Raw genomic sequence first — 19,626 nt, 5'->3', positions numbered from 1 at the left:
TGATTTTGTCCACTCTCCGTTGTCTTTCTTCAAGAAGGAAGGACAGGAGTGTTCCTTGGATAGAAGCTTGCCTAGTCTGGCTGTATCTTTGGTCGATTCTATGGAACTACAAAAATCTCTCCAAGCCTCTGTCCGAGCCTCTTTGATTGCTTTCTTGTATTCCCTAAGGCAGTCTTTGTAGGGTTTGAAGTATTTGTGTTTGTAGCAGATATTGAAGATTTCTCTTGTCATTTTCCTGAGTTTACTTAGATCTTCATTCCACCAGGTAGGATAGGTTGTTTTGCCGTATGTGGCGGGACATGAGGCTTCAAGTCCTTTCGTCAGGGAAGTTTCGAAAGCTCTTACTTTCTCATCTAGGTCTTCCCTTGACGTTATGGTTCTATTTAAGTTTTGAAGTTTAGACTGGGTCAGTCTACGGAATGTATGCCAGTTTGTTCTTCTGGGATTTCTATATGGGAAAGGTTTCTCAAGCTTAAGATTGATATCGAAGAGGATCCAGCTGTGGTCTGAAAAGAATCTCTTGTCGGATGCCCTCCAATTTGTGACTATTTGGGAATTATTATTTGTGCATAGGGTAATGTCTAAGACCTCTTCCCAGCCTGGAAAATTTGCCGAGCTCGGAAAAGTGAAGGTTGGGGTAGTCCCTACATTACATATGTCTAGGTTGGTGTTTAATAGGAATTCGAAAAGTGACTCACCTCTTTAATTCGTCTCTGAACTGCCCCAAAGCTCGTTTCTGGCGTTTGCGTCGCAGCCCATCAATAGTTTGTCCGTGCTGTTCAATGTTGACAGGAATCGAGCCACTTCGTCTGGCAGCGCCGGTTTCTCATGTGGCATATACACCGATGCCAGGTATATCGCCGATTTCTGCAGCTCCACTTTCACCACCGTAAAATCGGGAGTGCTAAAATTAGAACACAGAAAAGCTTTTAAGTGTTTTTTAGTGATTATGCATGACCGTGGCTTACCGTCTGCTTTGTTGTAGAATATGTTGATGCTCTTGTTGTCTTGGAACCCCTTAATCTCGTTGTCTCTGACCCAGGGCTCCTGTATGAAACCGATGTCGATGTCCTCTTCCCTGAGGAAGACATCCAAGTTCTCTGTAGCACATTTCGAGTGCTGCAGATTCGCCTGTATGGCTCTAGGCATCGGATTTATTGTTGTCTTCAGCTAGGTCGAGCTTTTCTAGTCTTTCTAGCTGTATGTTGTTGTCTGCCTCATCTGGGTCTTCCTCATTTTCATTGCTGTCTGCTTTGAAAATTTTCAGTTTGGCCTTTCTTAGACCAAACCGCATTTTGTTGTCGTGTTGTTTTAGTATTGGCAGGCACTCATCGTTAATCTGCAGAACGAATGGCATGCTGCTCTTTTGCGGTTTTTCTGCCTTCACGATTGCCCAGTCGTCCATCGGCACCGCAGGGTTGTGTGACTTCAGGTACTTCAGCACTTCTGCACCGCTCAAGTCCATCACCGGCAGCCAAATGCGAGCGCGAGGAGGGCAGGGGATGTCCTTGGCTGGAATAAGCTTAAGTTTTAAGCCTTCCAGTGTGCTGCTGATCTCAGCAACACACCTTTCTAGGACAACCCTTGACCAGTCGTCGTCGCACTTGATAACCCTACAGCCGCGAAGTACTCCTGGAGAATCGAAGGAAGGGAGAGTTCCGCCCTGTGCTCCAACCACATGCTTGTCTAACACGAGCTTGGATAGTTTGGCCTCCACTTGCCCCCACTTCTGCAGGACCACTTTGCCGCTGTTTGTGGTCTCGTCGATCAGTGCATATAGGAGGTTATCCTTAACCACCTCACTGAACGGTCGTTGCTTTGTTTCTTCGATGCTGCTGGACACCTTAGGTCTCTTCGGTGCCTGGTCGATCACGTCCTGTGACCTGTTCCTTTTCATCGCATCGCCTTTTTTCATGTTGTCCTCTTTAGGTTTGTTGGATAAGAAATCTTTGTACTCCTTAACCACCTGCTGGTATTTTAGTTTGTCGGCCGCGTCGCGCTCGTCAGTCGCTCCAGCGAGTTCATTTTTGGCAATCTTGCTTAGAATGAACCTCGCCTTCGTGTAGCGAGACTTCATGAGGGCACCCTCGGATTTGTGTTTTCTAGCGGCCTGACTCTCTCTCTGAGTGCCGTCCGCCGCCTTTTTCGAGGTTTGTGGTAGAACTTTTTGTTGTTGTTGTTGCTTGCTTAGTAAGGGTGTGCTATGGCTGGTACTTCCCTTACTCTTTGCTGACTCAGCCGTATCTTGGCTGGAGGCCAGCAGGGTATCCTCCTCGAAGGATGGTATTGTGTCGCAGCGCGGCAGAAATTTTTTGTTCAGTTCGTTTTTTTGTGTGTTCATATTCATCTGTTTCTTACAGTTGCTTCGCCTGACTACGTCAAGCTCCACAACCCACGAGTATTTAGGGGAAGTAATGGGGTCCCCCGCAGTTACTCTCGAAGGCGGCCAGGTATTCGAGAGGGAAACTCCGTTCGCGATGCACATGTTTTAATTCCCTGCACCATTCAGTCCTCGGCACGATTCCGTATAGGTGGTTGGACGAGCATCCCACACGCAGTATCGTGTAAGGGTGTTCGACCAATCCCCATACAGAGCTTCCCTCATAGTTCATGACAGGTTAAATTCCTAAAAGGAATTTAGCCTTCATTTAAGCCCCATCCCCGCGGCAAGGAGACCAACCACGTAGAAACAACGTGTTTCCTGGGCCTACTGTTAGATGAGATAAACGATGACGGCCGGTGACTACGTTGTGCTGGCAAAGCTCGGTGAACTGCTGCAAAAACAACAACACTATATATATATTTTTTTTCAAATTGAATTAAATTGTTTAAAAATTCAACTTTTACTTAGATCCCAGTTTCGTTTCCGTATGAAAAAAAATGTATTATATGCACCAAGTTTTACTGAGATCTAAATACAATAGTTTTTGGATGTCACATTAAGACCGCCTATTTTGATTTTAGCAGCATTTTTTTCAGTTTATGGCACAGAAGGAGTTTTTGACAACTGTCACATGCGAAGAAATAATTATTGAACGAAAAGATGGCATTCGGCGCTTCACTGATCAAATCCAGATGGAATTATGATGAAAAAACGCCAAAAAAATGTATCAATATCACGAGGAGTGCGTTTATCGAATCATTTATCAGTTATGCCGGATTTAAATGGGATGGCGAGCAAAGCGTGCACCAAGTTTCGACGAGTTTTATTAAGCCGTTATAGAGACCCACACATTAACTCCAAAGTGGATGTACCGCCGCCCATTTGCTAAAATTTTAATTGCGTCGTATTTTCTTTTTTGGGTTCATCATTTACATGAATGTGAGTAATTTTGCTTTATTTATAACAGTTATACAACGTTTTCTGGCTTCAAAATTACCGTTATGTGTGTGTGTGATGTCCTTTAAATATCATATGAGTAATTTTTTGCTGTAGTTATCGTACCCACAGGTGGGCAGACAGGATTAAATCGACTTCTCTCATCGTTCTGAGCAATTTGGTATACAGAGTCTACAACCAGAGCTTGATCGTAATGATCCCTTTTGGAAGGCAAAGCAGTTGATTACTTTTTTAATTCCTTAGAGTAATTTCAATTTTTTTTTTTTCAATTCCAATATAAGAAATTGTATTTTTTAAGTGGAATTATACTTTGGAAGGAATTGAAAATGCAATAAATTTTTTGGAACTCTGTTTAACGAAATTGGAAATATATACAAAAATTTGTTGCATCCAATTCAATTTCCGATTCCTCGAGCAAATTGTATTAAAAAATTTGTTGGCTGATGAATTAAAACCGCTTTCTTCAATGCTGTCGAATGTCATGCTGCCAGCGGAGACAAAAACATGGTTCTGCTAAAAATCGACACTTTGGCAACTAAAAAAATATCTGTGGGAGTCAAAAAATATGCTGCTTCTATTTTCATATTCTTTTTTGACGTGATAACGTGTTATAATTCGATTTAGCCGGCTACACGCACGAAAAAATGTGTCGTTATCTTGCTCATGCGTAATTACCTTGCTTGAACTGCAAGCGAAAGCGCGGAACGAACGACGAAGAGCACAATCGGCCTCCGCGTTCGATAACATTCGACATCTGGCTCGCTCCTACTTGAGTGAGCATATATATGTATGTATATGCGCATATGTATATAAATTCACATATTTGTATTTGCATATGCCTTCTTCCTGTGTGCATGGTAATGAACCATTTCTCTGTTGAGAATAGGAAGATGATAGGAAAAGAAATGAAAGGGGGTGTTTCGAGTGTAATGTGTCTCAAAAAAGGCGAATCGATGATGTTGCCTCTTAGTGTTGTTGACTTATTAACGTCTGATGCACAATCGAAATTGAACATATCTTTCATGAATTTGATAAATGTTTCGTCATACACTTGGAGGTTTGCCATTGCCTGCCGAGGGGCGACCGCTATTAGAAAAATGTTTTTGGTGTTTCACCGAGATTCGAACCTACGTTCTCTCTGTGAATTCCGTATGGTAGTCACGCACCAACCCATTCGGCTACGGCGGCCGAATATGTATATATTATTTCATTGTCATATATTTAAGAGCCAACCATAGATGTTTTATCCACTGAACGAAAGGTCTAGGTGTACCTTACCGAACCTTTTTTTAATAACTTAATTGAACTTAAATTGAAGGAATTGCCGCTGCTATAAAGGCGCATACACCGTTGAACTCCTCGACGCCAGTTGAGACACTTCTTTTCATCCATCCGATTTTCAGCTATTATATGCCTCACGACGCCCTGCTCTCTCCGACGACCACTTCGAAATTCTAACTTTAATGTAAGCAAACGCTCAGACTGTAATAAATTTGGAGTAAAAAAAACGTTTCCTGAAGTGATTTAGAGAAAAACTATTTTCCCTTTATTTGTATGTAACATAGTTTACCGTTTGCAGCTATTTGTATAATAGAATAAATAAATAATTGGCACGCAGAAATTCACTCGAAGGTTTGCCATTGCCTGCCGAGGAGCGATCGCTATTAGGAAGCTTTTTTTCTTCATTTTGCTGTTTCACGCTCTCCCGAATGGTAGTTACGCACCAACAATTCGGCTACGGCGACCACCAATAATGCGATCATATGCTTGGAGAAATATTTTGAAGAATATTAGCTTATTCACCATTTCCTGGGTCTACCGTTCGATGAGTTACTACACTGTGACGATCGGTGACTACACCGCACTGGCAGAGCCTAGTGAACTGCTACAACAGCAAAAACTATTAGATTCAATAATGGTGCATTTCGATGCCAGCCCTGAAAAGGGCCAAAGGTTTCACCCCTGCAGGCACTTGCTAGAACCTAAGCCGTCTCCCAAGCACGTCAAGAGGCATTTCTTCAACTATTCTGACGATTTCAAGGACAAAACGAACTTACAACTACTGGACCGCACTGTATATAGACAGATGCTGAATGACATTTATCGGGAGATAATTACCATCTTCCTAAACTCCTAACCTCTGAACGCCGTCCTCGGAGTGCAACCCCCACATATTGCAAATGAAGAGCTTCAGCTACCCCGATAGTATTTTTGGCCCTATAGCGATCTGGCTAGTGTAGCAGGTTAAAACCCTACTTATCCAGAATCGATCCCGACATACTAAACATATGTCCCACATGTGAAGGCACCCCGCACGACACTAATCACCTTTTCACATGCGTACAGTACGTTTCCTAGCCTAGCGTTAGATGAGTTAGTCGAAGATGACCAGTGATTACATCGCAGAGCTTAGTAAGCTGCTACAGCAACGACAACATGGTGTGTTTCGATAGACGTCTTGGACAGGACCATAACAAAAATTGGTATCGAATTGAAAACGAAGGAGCTGTAATCCCAGGTAGAACCAGAACCTCAAAAAATTTAACAAAATGGCGCGGTTTTGAATTTAACACTCTAAAAATCGAATTTTTTCTACTTTTTTAATCAAAAAAATATGAAATAATTGGAATAATAATTCTAGTACGGGCGATAGTCATTGATGTTGTGAACAACATATTAAAATTTCAGACAATTTTTTTTTCTTTTTGATAACACCTGGCCGAAAAAAGTTGTTTCGAGATAAATGAGTTTAAAGTTTGAGGTACAGGAGCGCGCGGACGTTCTCTGCCTACTTAATGGGATGTAGAAGCTATAATATTGGGAATTTCCACATGAAAATTTCACAGTATATTCTTAAGATACTATACTTTTGAAATATCGAAAAAACAAAAAATCGATTTTTTGAAATTTCTAGACCACCGGATCCCCTTAAGTGAGTACAAGTATTCCTCCTGACGACGTAAAGGCAGCGAGTGTATTTCTGCCATGAAAAAGCTCTTCAAAAAAAAAAAACCATTTGCCATTCGGAGCCAGTTTAGAGCTGTAGGTCGCTCCATTTGTGGACCAACACCAACGCACGCCGCAATTAGGAGGTGGAGCTCGGCCATATAAAGGGTTTTTCAATTTTTGTTTTGGTGACATCTGTCAAATCTTTTGTTTATTATTCAGTTGTTTATGCCAAATCATCATGGCAAGTTACACGATTGAACAGCACGTTCAAATGATAAAACTTTATTATCAAAATGAGTGTTCATTAACGCAAACGTTGTGCGCATTACGCCCATTTTTTGGTAGACGTGGTGGCCCTTCCAATTTTTTATGGCCCATATTGAACCATACGGACCTAGACGACATGTGCTTCCAGCAAGACGGCACTACGTGCCACACAGCAAACGCCATTTTATTCCATTTCAACATCTACTCGCCCTTATTGAAAAACCCTTTATATATATATGTAATATATATACATAGGTATACTCCGAGATAAAGTACCTGATGAATTTCTGTAGAAATATTCAATCTTTCAATAATTAAGACTGAAACCGACTCAGGGTTACCTCCACTTTCGACCAAATTAGCAATTATTCCTAAAATAAACATTCCATTTTCATTTTAATTCAATGTTCAATCTTTTAAATTTCCTTTAAGTCACAAAAACGTTTCAAAAGCCTTAAGTGTTCGCAGAATACGATCATGGATTACTTCCTTCATTTGTCTACCTACAATAAAGTCCATGTGATTCCAGGTCTGATCGGGAACGCGATAATCCTCAACAAGATAGGGCATGTTCTCCACCATGGTATCAACATCACTTGGTGCGCAAAGTCCATCGTTGGCGCTCGAATACGAATATGTACGCGCAGTGATTTTGCTCAAATCATAGTCTGGTGGCGTATCTCGATTGTAAATCTGCTGATTCTTTTTGGTGCCATAATCATATTGACGGAATTTATGTGATTTATATAGCTGTAGATAGTGAATACCCTGGTTACTTGACGAACCACCCGGGTGGCTGCTAAGTAGCACTTGCACAGAAGTCTGAAACACAAATGACAAAATTGTTTATTGTATTACTTGCAAATGCATAACTTGATGTGCTTCTACCAGATTTGAGTTTCGATATCCATCAGCGGCAAACCAAAAAACAACGTCTTTGCATTGTTCGCCTAAAAGAGGTTGTTGACCGCACAGCGTGTCTGCGATGCGATTGACGTACTCGTTTCTAGGCATCAACTCCGAGTTCTCTAAGATACTGTATAAAAGCCCATCGGGTTTGCCGATCAGCTGCGAAAGTTGGAATATAACATGTCTACCATTCGCCAAGAATGCACATGGCGCCAGTAGATGTGCCGTCTTAATCTTGGCATTATACTGTGGCTTGGTGGACATGAGAGCCAGGTACACTGTGGTGCCCTGCGAGTGGCCGGCATAGTGTATGGCTTGTTGAGCGGTATTATCGCGAATATAATCAATCATAGCACTTATATCGTATATGCCAATTTCATGCCAACTGAACTTCCAAAACTTTGGGCTACTTGTAGTTATATTCGAATTTCCGCGTGAATAGATATTGCCACGAGCATTTCCCAACCAAACATCGAAACCGGCGTCAGCAAGCAAATATCCGAGCGAGTTATCGGGTCCACTGCTCAACCAGCAATCAGAGTTGCTGAATAAGCCATGTTGCAACAAAATAGCTGGGCGGTAAGCATTCTGGTTATTTAATTTGTGGGAGTAAGGAATGCGGAAGAGTGTCAACAGGTAAGCATCGCTCGTCTCAACGGTGTGTGATTCGACTGGATAGCCATGTGAACGAATGCGCTCATCCTGTGGAAATTAAGAAATTAATTGTGATAAAATTTTTACCATTTTGCTACCTATTTTCCGCACTGCACGTACTTACAGAAGTGACAAAATTTTTTAAAGCCAACCTTTCTTCGTCATATGTTAGCGTTGATGTTATGCTTGCCGTGGCCAGCAAAAGGCCAGAAACAACGATGACAGTACTCAAATTCATTTTAATGCGCTTACCGCAATAAATGCAATTGTGCTAGTCAAGCATTACGCTTTATATAGACAAACAACTCACCGATTGCATACTCAATATCATCTGCGATAGCTTATCTAAGCTTTGAATTATATTTTATATTTTATATTTTATAGAACTGATCAATCAAAATCACCAGCACGTATTTTTTTAATTGTATTTTTATTTTTATTGCGCTATTTGTACACAATGCCATGGAAATATAACTTTGTTTTTGTAATTTTATCTTTACCAGAAAATGTTATTACAAATTGTAACAAATCTATATAAAGCACACAATATACATATATAACAAACTCCCCCCTAAAACTCTGTTATGTACCTTTCCCCATTTTGATGTCGAGATAAGTCTTCAGCGATAGAACTTTAGCAGCCACAATTGGATGAGTACAGCTACTCAGACAATTTCTTGATAATTCGAAATCTCCTTGCAATGCCATCACCACAGCCAAATTATACCGCACCACATTCTGTGCAGCATCCAAAGACTTGACACGCCAATCTTTCGTCTCAAAATCAAATGCATTTAGGGACGACACAAATGTGGGCTCAAAATGCGGACGTGCCTCACTCAATCGATCCAGCATTATTAATGCTTCCCCCGCATACATATGCGCCAAAAGCCTATAAAATTAAAAATTCATTTTAGTAAATCAACAAGCAAGTAATTAAACCCTTGACGTGCCATTTAGCTCGACGAAGCTCGCGCCCAAGTGTTACGCGTCAACGCGTGGTAAACAGATCAGACTGATGCGCGAGATGACGAAACAGCAATTATGAGACTCGTGGCTAACTCTGGAAGCGTACAGATAGAAACCAACATTCAATCACCCTGGCTCGTGCTATTTACGTTTGGCCCGACGATCTATTCACGAGCCTGGCTCGTCATGTTCATGTTTGGGCCAAAATTTCCATCACAAGTCAGACTCGTTAAAGCACGGCAAGGGGTTAATACTAATATTATATTTATATTTAAAATAAAGCGCAAAAAATACTAATTATAAGCATCTCCTTTTCGCCAAGCGTTAGCAAGTGGGAATAGAGCTGCCCAAAATTACAATTGTTTGTAAAATAGTGAGTTAGACCAGTTTTACGAGGTATAACCAAACTCACTAGCAGCGAATCTTGCTCGATAACGTTGTTTTTGCTTTCACATGCAAATTTTTCGTCAAGGGAGCCGAGCAGAGAAGTGGCGAATTGAAGAGGCCTTACATATACTTAGCCCTGCCATAAGTTCTGTTACAAGTTAAGTCTGTTATAGATATGGAATTATAATACTTTTTTAAATGAAGTTAGTTTTATTTAGTCATGAAAATATCGAAATGGTCACCATTTGCTTACGCAAAAGCCTTCAAACGATTAGGCGGATGGATGGAGCGGAATCTTGCTGGAAGATCCAACGCTCTCCATTGAAGAGAGTACTACTCAACCGCTTCACCACGCCTTCTAAGACATCCTCTTGGTACACTTTTGCCCCGGTCTTAAACCTCTTTTTCGCACAAATGAAGGGATGCCTTTACAAGGCACTCTCCACTAAACCATTTCGGAGGCTGGATGGTGGCCACGCTGAACCCTTGGAGTAACATTTTTTTCGTCTCTAGAAGTTTAGGCATAGAGTTTCGTCCCCTTTATGTGTTAACCTCGTAACTTCATTTTTTCGAAATTGAGATTTTTAGTGAAAAACACTCCTTAGCACTCCTGTTACGTAAAACAAAACATACAATGTTCATAATTTTCTCGTATGTATTACTGAAAATTATAATTTTGCAGATTCGAGGTTAACACAGAAAGGGGACGTTTTGTCGTTTTGCTTATTAAAAACTTTTTGTGAACATTTTCTTGTCTGTGAAAATAATATTTTCATGGCCGTTAATCGCATGCCACCGAAGAAGCGGCTTGCATCTGTCGAATCTAATTTTCTTCAAGCGCGTTGTCAAAAGATGACCAGTTGAGCGACGGAAGGCTTTCATGTGGAGATCATCTCTAATTAGTCTTAAAACGGATCTGGATCATTCATTAATTTCTCTAGACATGATTTTCCGCTTTCCAAGGGGATTCCTGCGAATTCTTTATGGAACGGATTTTATGGCTACACTGGGTCGAACCACGCGAGGACGGCCACTTCTTTTTCTGTCTGCCACTTCAGACGTTTAGGAAAAACAATTGGTCGTGCGATAAACAATCATTCTCGAAATATTACGTTTTTTCAGCAACTCGTCAATCTCACCTGCACTGTTACCACATTTAAGTAATGCAATCACAGTAATGCGATTTTTCTTAGCTCGCCACTTCAATGTTAACAAGCGAAATTTGACACGAAACTGAGCATAATTTATGAGTAGATAATGCATAGGAAAAAAAACATTTTAAAATTTGTCACAGAATTTGTGGTAAGACTAAGTATTTGCAACATGCCAAGTACTCATAACTGCTTGTCAATCGTCAATTATAAAGAAATCTCTGTAATGAAAAAAAAAAAATTTAAAGCTTTTCTTTACCTATGCGCATCCGAAAGTTTTTCAGCATTCAGCAGTTCCTGTGCCATTTCGTAGGCACACATGTAATCGCCCAAACAGAGTGAGACATAACTGTATGCCGCATGAATAGCACATAACATATTGTCAAATGAAGTTTTTGAAATCGGTCGCGAAGGATTGCAGAAATTGTTATCCCTGACATTACGCCAATTTTCTTTCTCCGCCTCTGTCGGCAATTCATCCTCTTTAGGCATTTCAAATACGCTTTTATAATACGTAGTGAGAGTGAGCGCGTTACGTAATGCCATTGCAGCAAAGCGTAGCGTTGGCCCGGATTTCTCAGTAACTTGTTCCTGCCTGCATACAAAGATGAATAGGAAAATTCCATAATATGCATTCCTTTATAAAAGTAACTTACTCATAAATTACGCTGCTTGAAGGTTTTAAAAAGTACATTTTACGTCCTCCAGTATTTGCTACAGATGTAATCATTGGCTTCTTGTCCTCCTCCAACATTTTCTGCAATTTTTGATAATTTTTTTAAGCCTCCGTTGGGCACCCGGAACCTTTTTCGACTTGGGAAGTACATTTAATAAATTTCTATTATAGCTAACGCTTGAGCTTCCAGGTAGCTTCCTAAATTTTAATTCTCTATCGATTTACGGATATAACTTAAAAAAAAAAGAATCCTCGAACAAGACAAAAAAAGACCAGACTCGGGTGCTCAACCGAAGGTTTTAAAAAATGTATCCCACGGAGCGTTAAAACTTGTATAATTTTGATTTTTGTTTCTTACCATTTCATGATCCATTATGCAGGCTTCAGAGATACGGAACCATAAACGCGGATTGCTGTGATATGATTTCAGAGGCACCAGAAAGCATTTATAGGCTTCTTTCGGGCGACGTAAGTGCAGCATTGCAATACCCAAATTGTAGAGTATTTCACAAGTGCGTGCTGTACTCATCTCATACAGTGAAATGTTACGCATATTAGCTGCAATATGTTTGTCGAACGCTATAGCGTCCTGAAAGAATTTTGCTGCAATCGCATAATGACGTACCCGTAAATGTATCACGCCCATATTGTTGGCAATGCACGTATTGAGCATATAGCTACTTTAGTTAGAGGATACATCAAATATTTACGAGGTGGAACTTATTTATCAACAATTTGCACTTACTTCTCACTCATTGCGCCGATTTCGTTAACCTTTTTCAACTGTTTAGCGGCCATTTGAAAGTCTTTCATAATGTAATATTGATGGGCTTTAAGTGCGGAAAATTCTGCTGACTATAGTTATATTAAAAACAAAAAAAAAGGAGAAAATGTAATAAATTCGAGTACTTATACTTGATTTAGTACTGTCCACATACCCCATCTTCAGCTACTACAATGGGTTTACGATTTAATACGCATGTCTGCACAGCTAGGAACTTGTACGCGCGTTGAAAACTTTCGTGGTTTGTAGCCGCCAATTCACTAGACGAAGCTTCTTCGCTTAACAGTGTTTCTCTGTTCAAGTTTAGAGACGAGTTGCGTTCAGGTGATTGTAACATTTCCAAAAAGGCAGCCGCTTTCCGCAATTGATTGGTGACGAGCAGCAAACGCAAAGTAAATGTACTAACTAGTCCTGCTATTTGTTCTTCAAGATCGTCAAGCTGGTTCACGAGCGGCATAAGCGTCTCGATCGCGGTTTGAAACATATGCCGATGATAGTATATTACGGCCATGTTATAGTGCGCGATTGGACTAGCTGCCTAAAAAATCAGAAATACTGTTAAAAAACACCTTTACACTCCAGGCTACATGATTCGATCTTGTTACAAAATAAATAAATTTGTGTCATGTCAAGACTTCATCTTGTTCAAGATTTTAATTGGATTTTGACTAAGTTTATTATACTGTTGACAGTTGCATTTCACTTTGATACGACATTCTATAACGGTAAAAACATCAGCGGAAACCGTCGCATTTTTCACTTCACTGTCAAGTCGCCATTTTGGATCGCTGTATAGAAGTTATTAATTTGAAAATCAAAAGCAACAAGAGAATTTTTAATTTCTAAAGAAAATGGATTTATCACTTTCTAATTTGGATGAGTCTGAAAACTGTCGGTATATATCCCATGTCGATTATATTTGTATGATACGCGATTCCTACAAAGATGGTACTGAGCGCACATTTAACGAATTAAAAGTAAAAGTTGAGCAGGATTCTGAAGATAAAAAGCAACAAGGTGCTTTTATTAAAAATATGTAACTTTAAACTAGATAGAAATATTTACACTCTCAAATACCAAAACAGCGAAATTATTTTTGTATATAATTTCAGCTGGAGATGCATTAACATTGTTAAGTCAATGTCGCCAGACATTGCAACAGTTAGATGATCAACGTAAATGTATCGGTAAAACACTGAAGGAGCAGGCCGAACGGGGAAAGTTGCTCTTCCAACAAGTTATTCACGAGGAACATCAGCTAAACGTTGAAGAATCATCAATGCGGGAACTGCTTAATAAAGTCAGGGATCAAAACCCATAATTGTTTTCTTTGTTTGTGTTATAATAAGTCTTAAACCAAGTAATATAATAGCTATGCCTATAAAACAACCTCTAAAACAGCTACTCACTTTATTAGCATTTTCCTTAAGTGCTTCCAAGAGTGTGACATGGTCCTTACAGCCACACTGATAGAACTTCGTTACAGCGCGATTATGCTGTAATTTATTATTTGTTCCATTATATTTTTCAAGCTCGTCAAGAGTTTCCAGACACTGCTCGTATTTGCCACTATAGGAACAACTCCAATGAGATTGTGTGTGAGAAAATTGAGAATTACAAGTATTTACCTACTGAACTCCTCGTAAGCTTTTTCGATTAACTTGCATTCTTGCTCCACATCCTGGTTATGTTCATACTTATTCTCCGTATCACCGGTAGTATTTGTTTCCAACATTTTCCGGCCTTAAATTTGCACAATGATTTCCATTTCACTTGTCATGAATCTGTGTACAGTGGCTACCTCAATGAATCCTAACATCTCTGTGTGTAAAAATAATAAAGCTACAGAGTTGCATTTTCTGAGACGTAGACAACAACTTATTAACGTAACGCAAGGAAAAACGGAACTTGATTGAAACAGCACTTTATACTTCTATATTACTATACATATAAATATATATATGGCGCGTATACCCGTTTTAGTGTTTGGACAAGCTCCTACTCCTATTTGCGGACTGCGTCTTGACGTTGTTCCACTTACATACTTATATAACCCATTACACTTCTGATAAACTTCTTTATTTACCATTGCAATATCAAAACCTATGTCATTAAAAAGAAGGCGTTCCGCAAACAGTTCTTAAGCAGTTTTTTTGCGATCAAGGACGTTCACTTCTCCAAAACTCCCAAATTGTATGGGAAATGTTATACAGATTTACAACTAACTCACCTTAAATGACAATTGCATTTTTGTTCAATTTGATAAACATTTAAATTTTGATTCAGATGACGTGTTAGAGGGACGGTCGGACAAAATTAAATTCACCTAATCCGAACCTTCATACTTCATTGTTAAAAATATTTCACGTAACACGTAATCATGTAAACATTCTCCAAAGAACATTAATATTCGCCGCAAAGGGGTTTTGTTCCAATCGCTGACATTTACCGTCATTCAGTCGGCATTTGCTGTCATTCCGCTGGGTTTATATCCGATCAAGGACTGCCACCTCAGCAGTGAATCTCCGTATATGTATGGGGAATGTTTATGCTGCAACAACAACTGTCATTCTTCGTTTCCACGACGGTCGTTTATACTTTACCTGGACCTCTCATTTGCACATCCCGCCAAGACTGTCACGTAGTAGTATCCTCCTAAAATTTATGGCGAACGTTTTAAGCTGTTATACCGCTCCTAATTCTTCAACCGAATCATTACTTGCCGAAAGATCCTGTATTAACACTAAACTGTAGCTTTTTGAAAAAAATTTCGCTTCAAGCTATTGATAAATATGTTGAAGAAAAGTACAACTATGAAATTTATTTACTCATTCGACTTTCCAAAACTTTTGACCGCAACGTAAAAATATAACTAAGGCTTTCTCTAAACACGAAATATTTTAATATAAATCTGCAAGTACATAAACGTCAAAGTAATGACTGTTTTCCAAATATAAGGTATGTATTACATTTATATACATAATAATTATAAAGATAGTTTGTTCTTCTTAATTTTTACTCTTCATTTTTACCTTATAAGCCTTGAGTAATCTTTGTTATTTTACGTTCATATTTTAATAATTTCTCGGCACGATATTAAAGTTAAAGTAGTTGTGGAATTCGAAAATATATGTATGTATGTATGTATACCCATATAGTAGAATATCTATAACGTCCAATTCATACATTAAATCTATTTTAAATATTGTATAAACCCGAAATTTGAAAAAATAAACCCTTCTGAGCAGTTAAATCCTCCAATATATGTATATGTATTTATATTCGCATTTGTATATACTTTTTCTCATTCAACTTGATTTCCCAGTACGTGTGCACTTGAGTAACAGTAACAACCACTTTTTTTTCGGCACACATTCCACACGTCCCTTTCAGTACCTTAGATTATCGCCTCTTATGTGTTGCGAATCTTGCCGGGCACGTAGTTCTTATCGATCACATTTTCTTGTAAGAACATGTGTAAGCAGCGTTCATTCTGCGCCAACGGATGTCCAGCGATTTTATTAATGAACCCTTCTAATCCTTTACGTCTTTCTTCGATGAAATTTTCATCAAATATACCTTCGTCGCCGCGGAAAGGCATCTGGCGTTTCCATGCCTTGCCTGGTAAGGGCGGAACGACTATCTATAACAATTAAAAGTTATAAAATTTAGATTATAAAATATGTTGATCACTGAAATTGTTTTGAAGTTCAACTCCCACCTTGCTATCGCGTTCCAACTCATTCCTTAACCATTCGAAATCACTGTATCTTCGACGTACACTAGATTCCTTTACTTTGAATACTGGCAAATTTGTCTAAAGTATAGAAAAGTACATGCGTTTGAATTAGAGTGTGCATTTTGTATTGAAGGCGCGTGAGATTGTGTATGGAAATCGCAAATGCTGCTTAATGCCAAGTGAAATATTATGAGTAAGTTACGCTGATAAATGAAATATTCTGCATGCGTAATGACTAATATGCAGTCATTATCAGCATGAAACACAAGACAACTGATATGATGCATAATTTTTAAAGCATAACACAGTGAACGATTAAGCGACACCCCGCGATTTATGTACAGTGGATTTTTTGGTATTAATCTGGACAGCTTCCGCTCAGAAAAAAATAATCACTATGCACTCAATAAATGGTAGAGGTTACTCACCCGCATTCGTACTTCGTAATCCGTATAGCGTTTCTTGCCTGCTGCCATTGTTGTTAAAGGATTGACCACGTCAATTTCCAAGAAATTGGCTGGAACCGCATACGCATCATCAAGGGTTTGCTTTTTGACATTGAGGCGACGAGTGGCATCAGCAGTTCCATCGGATTCTACCATCATTTTTTTTTTTTTCAAACTAAGTAGCAAGCTATGATGCTGGAGGGATTGAGAATAAATTTATGTATGTACGTTTGGAGGCTTCAAGTAGCAAAAAATTTCATGAAAACAATGTTTCCACTTCAGTCTAATTCGAGATATATTGGCGTACAATGAAATCAAAGGACTATTGGCGAAATGGAAAATAGTTTTACGGTATTCGAGAATTTTCAACTATTTTGTCTTGCACTCTTCGTTGTCGCCGCTGTAATCCGCCCCTTCTTTGCTTTAACTTTGCCAATTGCTAAGCTGATGACTTGGATTCCTTTGCGCAAAGCAAACCTTCATGCGGCTTCAATGTTTAACACAATTATTTATCACTGACGAATAATAAATTCAATAATGTAAGTTTTTCAAATATATTATGGAGATTCGCAGGAATATAATTAACTTCCTTCTTTTAAATCTGATTGATTGTAATTTCCTGGCTAATTGTGATAAATTTTTTCGTTTTGACTCTACACTTTTCCTTTGTTTCGTTGTCATTTGTGGTGCTACCATACTCAGCTAAGAAAATTTCCCATTTATCGAAAAGAGTCTCGATAAACTTCTTTATTTTTATGCACCAACGCTTTATATATTAATCCGATTTTAATTATGAAATTATGTTCACTTTTGCGAGATTACAGTGTCATAAGATTGCGTAAGTTATCTACCCGTTCGTCAAATTAGAATTAATTATATTATTTTCGAGTCTTTGCACATGCTTTGTTGAAAAATTTATCTTGGCTAGTTTATATTGATTTTGGAGATATATAACTAATAACATGAAAAAAGGGATAAAATTCAGCAATTTTTTTAATGACACAATTGACCATCTGTGGTATGCAATTAGTAGAAATTAGGGGATGGTTTTCCATTGCTACCACGATAAAGCTGTTTATAATGTCTAAGTGCGTGAACCGAATTTAAAAATTATAACACACAAATGTAGTCACTATATCAGCCTTTTGATTTATAGTACTTTTTATAAATTACAATTAAGAATTAATAACAATATTTAAAAATACTTCTTGTTTGCATCACTTTCACTTAAATGCAAACACAGAAAAGTAACAATGTTCACTTATAAACACTGTTTACTGATTGTAGATTCTGTTTAAGGCTATTTTTATTAAATAATACTCCAAATTCTATTCTTACAAATGTTCTTGTAAAAGTTTGTAATACCGTGCAGAATAAATGTGAGGAGAGAACTGTCAAACGAATGATGAGAGAGAGAAGAACAAAGCGAAATAAGAAAAACCCAGCAACCAAAAGGGAACAATTCTTATATTATTATTTATAGGGACACTTTTTTGATTTCGAATATACATACATATTGCAAAAAACAAATTATTACAAATACTGAAAATTTGGAATAAAAATCGCGCGATTTTTAGCCCAAATTTTAGCCAGCGGAGCTTTTTTGAATAGTGAAATAGTTCAAAATCGGACAATTTTTTAGCCTAAATTTTCGGCGGCGCCATGTTTACATTTTACGATAGAACAATATTTTTATAAGTGGTATGAATTATAAAACCTAAGTTAAATGCTTGCTGGGTTGACGATTCCTGTATACACTTCACTTCAACTGTATTTCAGGACAAGATGCAAATACGGTCGTAAGAAACATAATTTTTAAACTTTTTCTGGGGACCCTAGGAGGTTGGGACTTTCATAGTTATAAAGGTGTGACCTTACTCTTTCTAATGGACGTGGTGGGTGGTGCCACGCTCCCTCCTCTCAGCCCCCTATTCAAATATATCGTGGTAGTAATGGAAAATTTAGCCGAAATTAGAAAAAGGTTGCAACAGATTATTGCAGCACTACGCACGCAAAAATCATTATTATAACTATATCATAAAAAAGGCTGACGCGATTGTGGATCTTATTTTTGTAAAATTTACTCCACCTCGATATTAGCTGTCGAAAATTTGTGGGTGCCCTTTCTGCACAGTGTTCCAATTAACGGTTTGATGCTGACCAAACCTTTGCCTTCTGCACAACGTAGGCCAAGCCTATATAAAACGTAGTGCTACCATACACAGGAATTATTGAAGATTAAAAAATGAATATTATAGAGGAAAAAAATTTTGAAGTTCCAATAGTGTTATAGCTTTAATTATAACGATTCTAGTGCAAATAATATTGTACATTCGCTTGTCCATTTTTAAGCTTTTCGGGACTAGCAATGATAAAGAAAAATAATGCACACTGTAACTCTGCAACGAGCTCAGTATAACCATCCCACACAAAACAGTAAAAGCCCATTTCGTGTTCGCCAAACAAATGTTCGCCAGCGTAACAACGGCTTCATGAATATTATACAAGATTCCGCCTTCCCAAGGGTTATGACGTCAATACAGAAAATAAACACACAAACAGAAGAAGAAGAATCAACGAAATTGAGTGGAAAGCCAAAATTATGGAATATATCGTACACAAATACGTGCAAACATTTGCTCACAAAGATTTGCTTATTTTCCGTACTAATGTTACTGAATTGCCACATTCGCCAAAAATAAAATAGCGGTTGTCGGAAGACGCCTTCTGCTATATTCTCTACATCATGCCATGGCCTATTACTATTGTTAGCTTATTAAAGAATTATTAAAACTATTTATTTTGTAGTGAAGATTGTATTATTCATTCCTTCCTAAGCAAAAGAACAAGAACAGGAAGAAAAGTTTCAAAAAGGAATTACAGCCGTAGAATTACTTAAAGAGCCCGGATTACTTAAAGAGCGAATTACGTGCCGTGAGAATATAGCAGTAACCTCAAGAATGATAGAAACAAGAGAGTGTGTGACGTCACATTAGCTGAGTTGTGCAGTGTCGCCAACCATTTGCTCTTCGCAATAAATTTAGTGCTTTTTTATACCAAAAATGGAAAATTTTTAAGTTTGGTGTTTGTTTCTTTTTATAAATATAAAGCTATCGAAACTGTAAGTTAAAAAAAGCTGTATTGTTAAACAAAAGAATGTTAAAAAACACTCACTCAGAGAAAATTTTAGTGCCAATGAAATTTTGTTGGTTCGTATAAATTTCGATATTTTTAGAAGGCAAATTAAATTTTTTGCTCCTTCTAAGGTTAAGCAAGAATATTAAATATTCTTCTCTCAACTCTGCTTAACATTGAAAATCTTTCACACATTTTAAAAAGCGTTCGAACTTACTGA

The 19,626-nt window shown here is 38.3% G+C and overlaps 5 protein-coding genes across 6 annotated transcripts; 1 reads left to right on the top strand and 4 right to left on the bottom strand.

Moving 5' to 3' along the window:
* Positions 1-702: 702 nt before the first annotated feature.
* On the bottom strand, positions 703-2,341 carry LOC128854772 (uncharacterized). The gene is made up of 2 exons (XM_054089151.1): positions 1,290-2,341; positions 703-904 (listed from the first exon to the last, which is right to left on the bottom strand). The coding sequence occupies exons 1-2, from the start codon at positions 2,339-2,341 to the stop codon at positions 703-705; spliced, it is 1,254 nt and encodes a 417-aa protein (XP_053945126.1).
* A 4,605-nt stretch (positions 2,342-6,946) lies between these two features.
* On the bottom strand, positions 6,947-8,399 carry LOC128859323 (lipase 3-like). The gene is made up of 3 exons (XM_054096274.1): positions 8,244-8,399; positions 7,445-8,167; positions 6,947-7,378 (listed from the first exon to the last, which is right to left on the bottom strand). Exons 1-3 carry the CDS (start codon positions 8,355-8,357, stop codon positions 6,989-6,991), a joined length of 1,227 nt encoding a protein of 408 aa, XP_053952249.1. The 5' UTR covers positions 8,358-8,399; the 3' UTR covers positions 6,947-6,988.
* Positions 8,400-8,532: 133 nt separating this feature from the next.
* Positions 8,533-13,909, bottom strand: LOC128855251 (CCR4-NOT transcription complex subunit 10). 2 transcript variants are annotated; one of them, XM_054089983.1, is made up of 8 exons: positions 13,715-13,909; positions 13,496-13,655; positions 12,241-12,624; positions 12,048-12,157; positions 11,661-11,982; positions 11,283-11,383; positions 10,886-11,221; positions 8,533-9,011 (listed from the first exon to the last, which is right to left on the bottom strand). In XM_054089983.1, exons 1-8 carry the CDS (start codon positions 13,819-13,821, stop codon positions 8,702-8,704), a joined length of 1,830 nt encoding a protein of 609 aa, XP_053945958.1. In that variant the 5' UTR covers positions 13,822-13,909; the 3' UTR covers positions 8,533-8,701. The 2 variants fall into 2 exon arrangements, with proteins under 2 accessions (XP_053945958.1, XP_053945959.1); XM_054089984.1 differs by having other exon boundaries at positions 11,661-11,979.
* On the top strand, positions 12,765-13,470 carry LOC128855252 (uncharacterized). Its single transcript, XM_054089985.1, has 2 exons — positions 12,765-13,103; positions 13,199-13,470. Exons 1-2 carry the CDS (start codon positions 12,938-12,940, stop codon positions 13,405-13,407), a joined length of 375 nt encoding a protein of 124 aa, XP_053945960.1. The 5' UTR covers positions 12,765-12,937; the 3' UTR covers positions 13,408-13,470.
* Positions 13,910-14,867: 958 nt separating the features above from the next.
* LOC128859319 (sorting nexin-12) lies at positions 14,868-16,949 on the bottom strand. The gene is made up of 3 exons (XM_054096262.1): positions 16,254-16,949; positions 15,808-15,903; positions 14,868-15,729 (listed from the first exon to the last, which is right to left on the bottom strand). Exons 1-3 carry the CDS (start codon positions 16,428-16,430, stop codon positions 15,499-15,501), a joined length of 504 nt encoding a protein of 167 aa, XP_053952237.1. The 5' UTR covers positions 16,431-16,949; the 3' UTR covers positions 14,868-15,498.
* Between the last annotated feature and the right edge of the window lie 2,677 nt (positions 16,950-19,626).

The sequence above is a fragment of the Anastrepha ludens genome, chromosome 2, assembly GCF_028408465.1.
Source record: "Anastrepha ludens isolate Willacy chromosome 2, idAnaLude1.1, whole genome shotgun sequence".
Classification (NCBI taxonomy): Eukaryota; Metazoa; Arthropoda; class Insecta; order Diptera; family Tephritidae; genus Anastrepha; species Anastrepha ludens.
The sequence above is the reverse complement of the archived record's forward strand: the minus strand, read 5'-3'. Positions and strand labels throughout refer to the sequence as shown.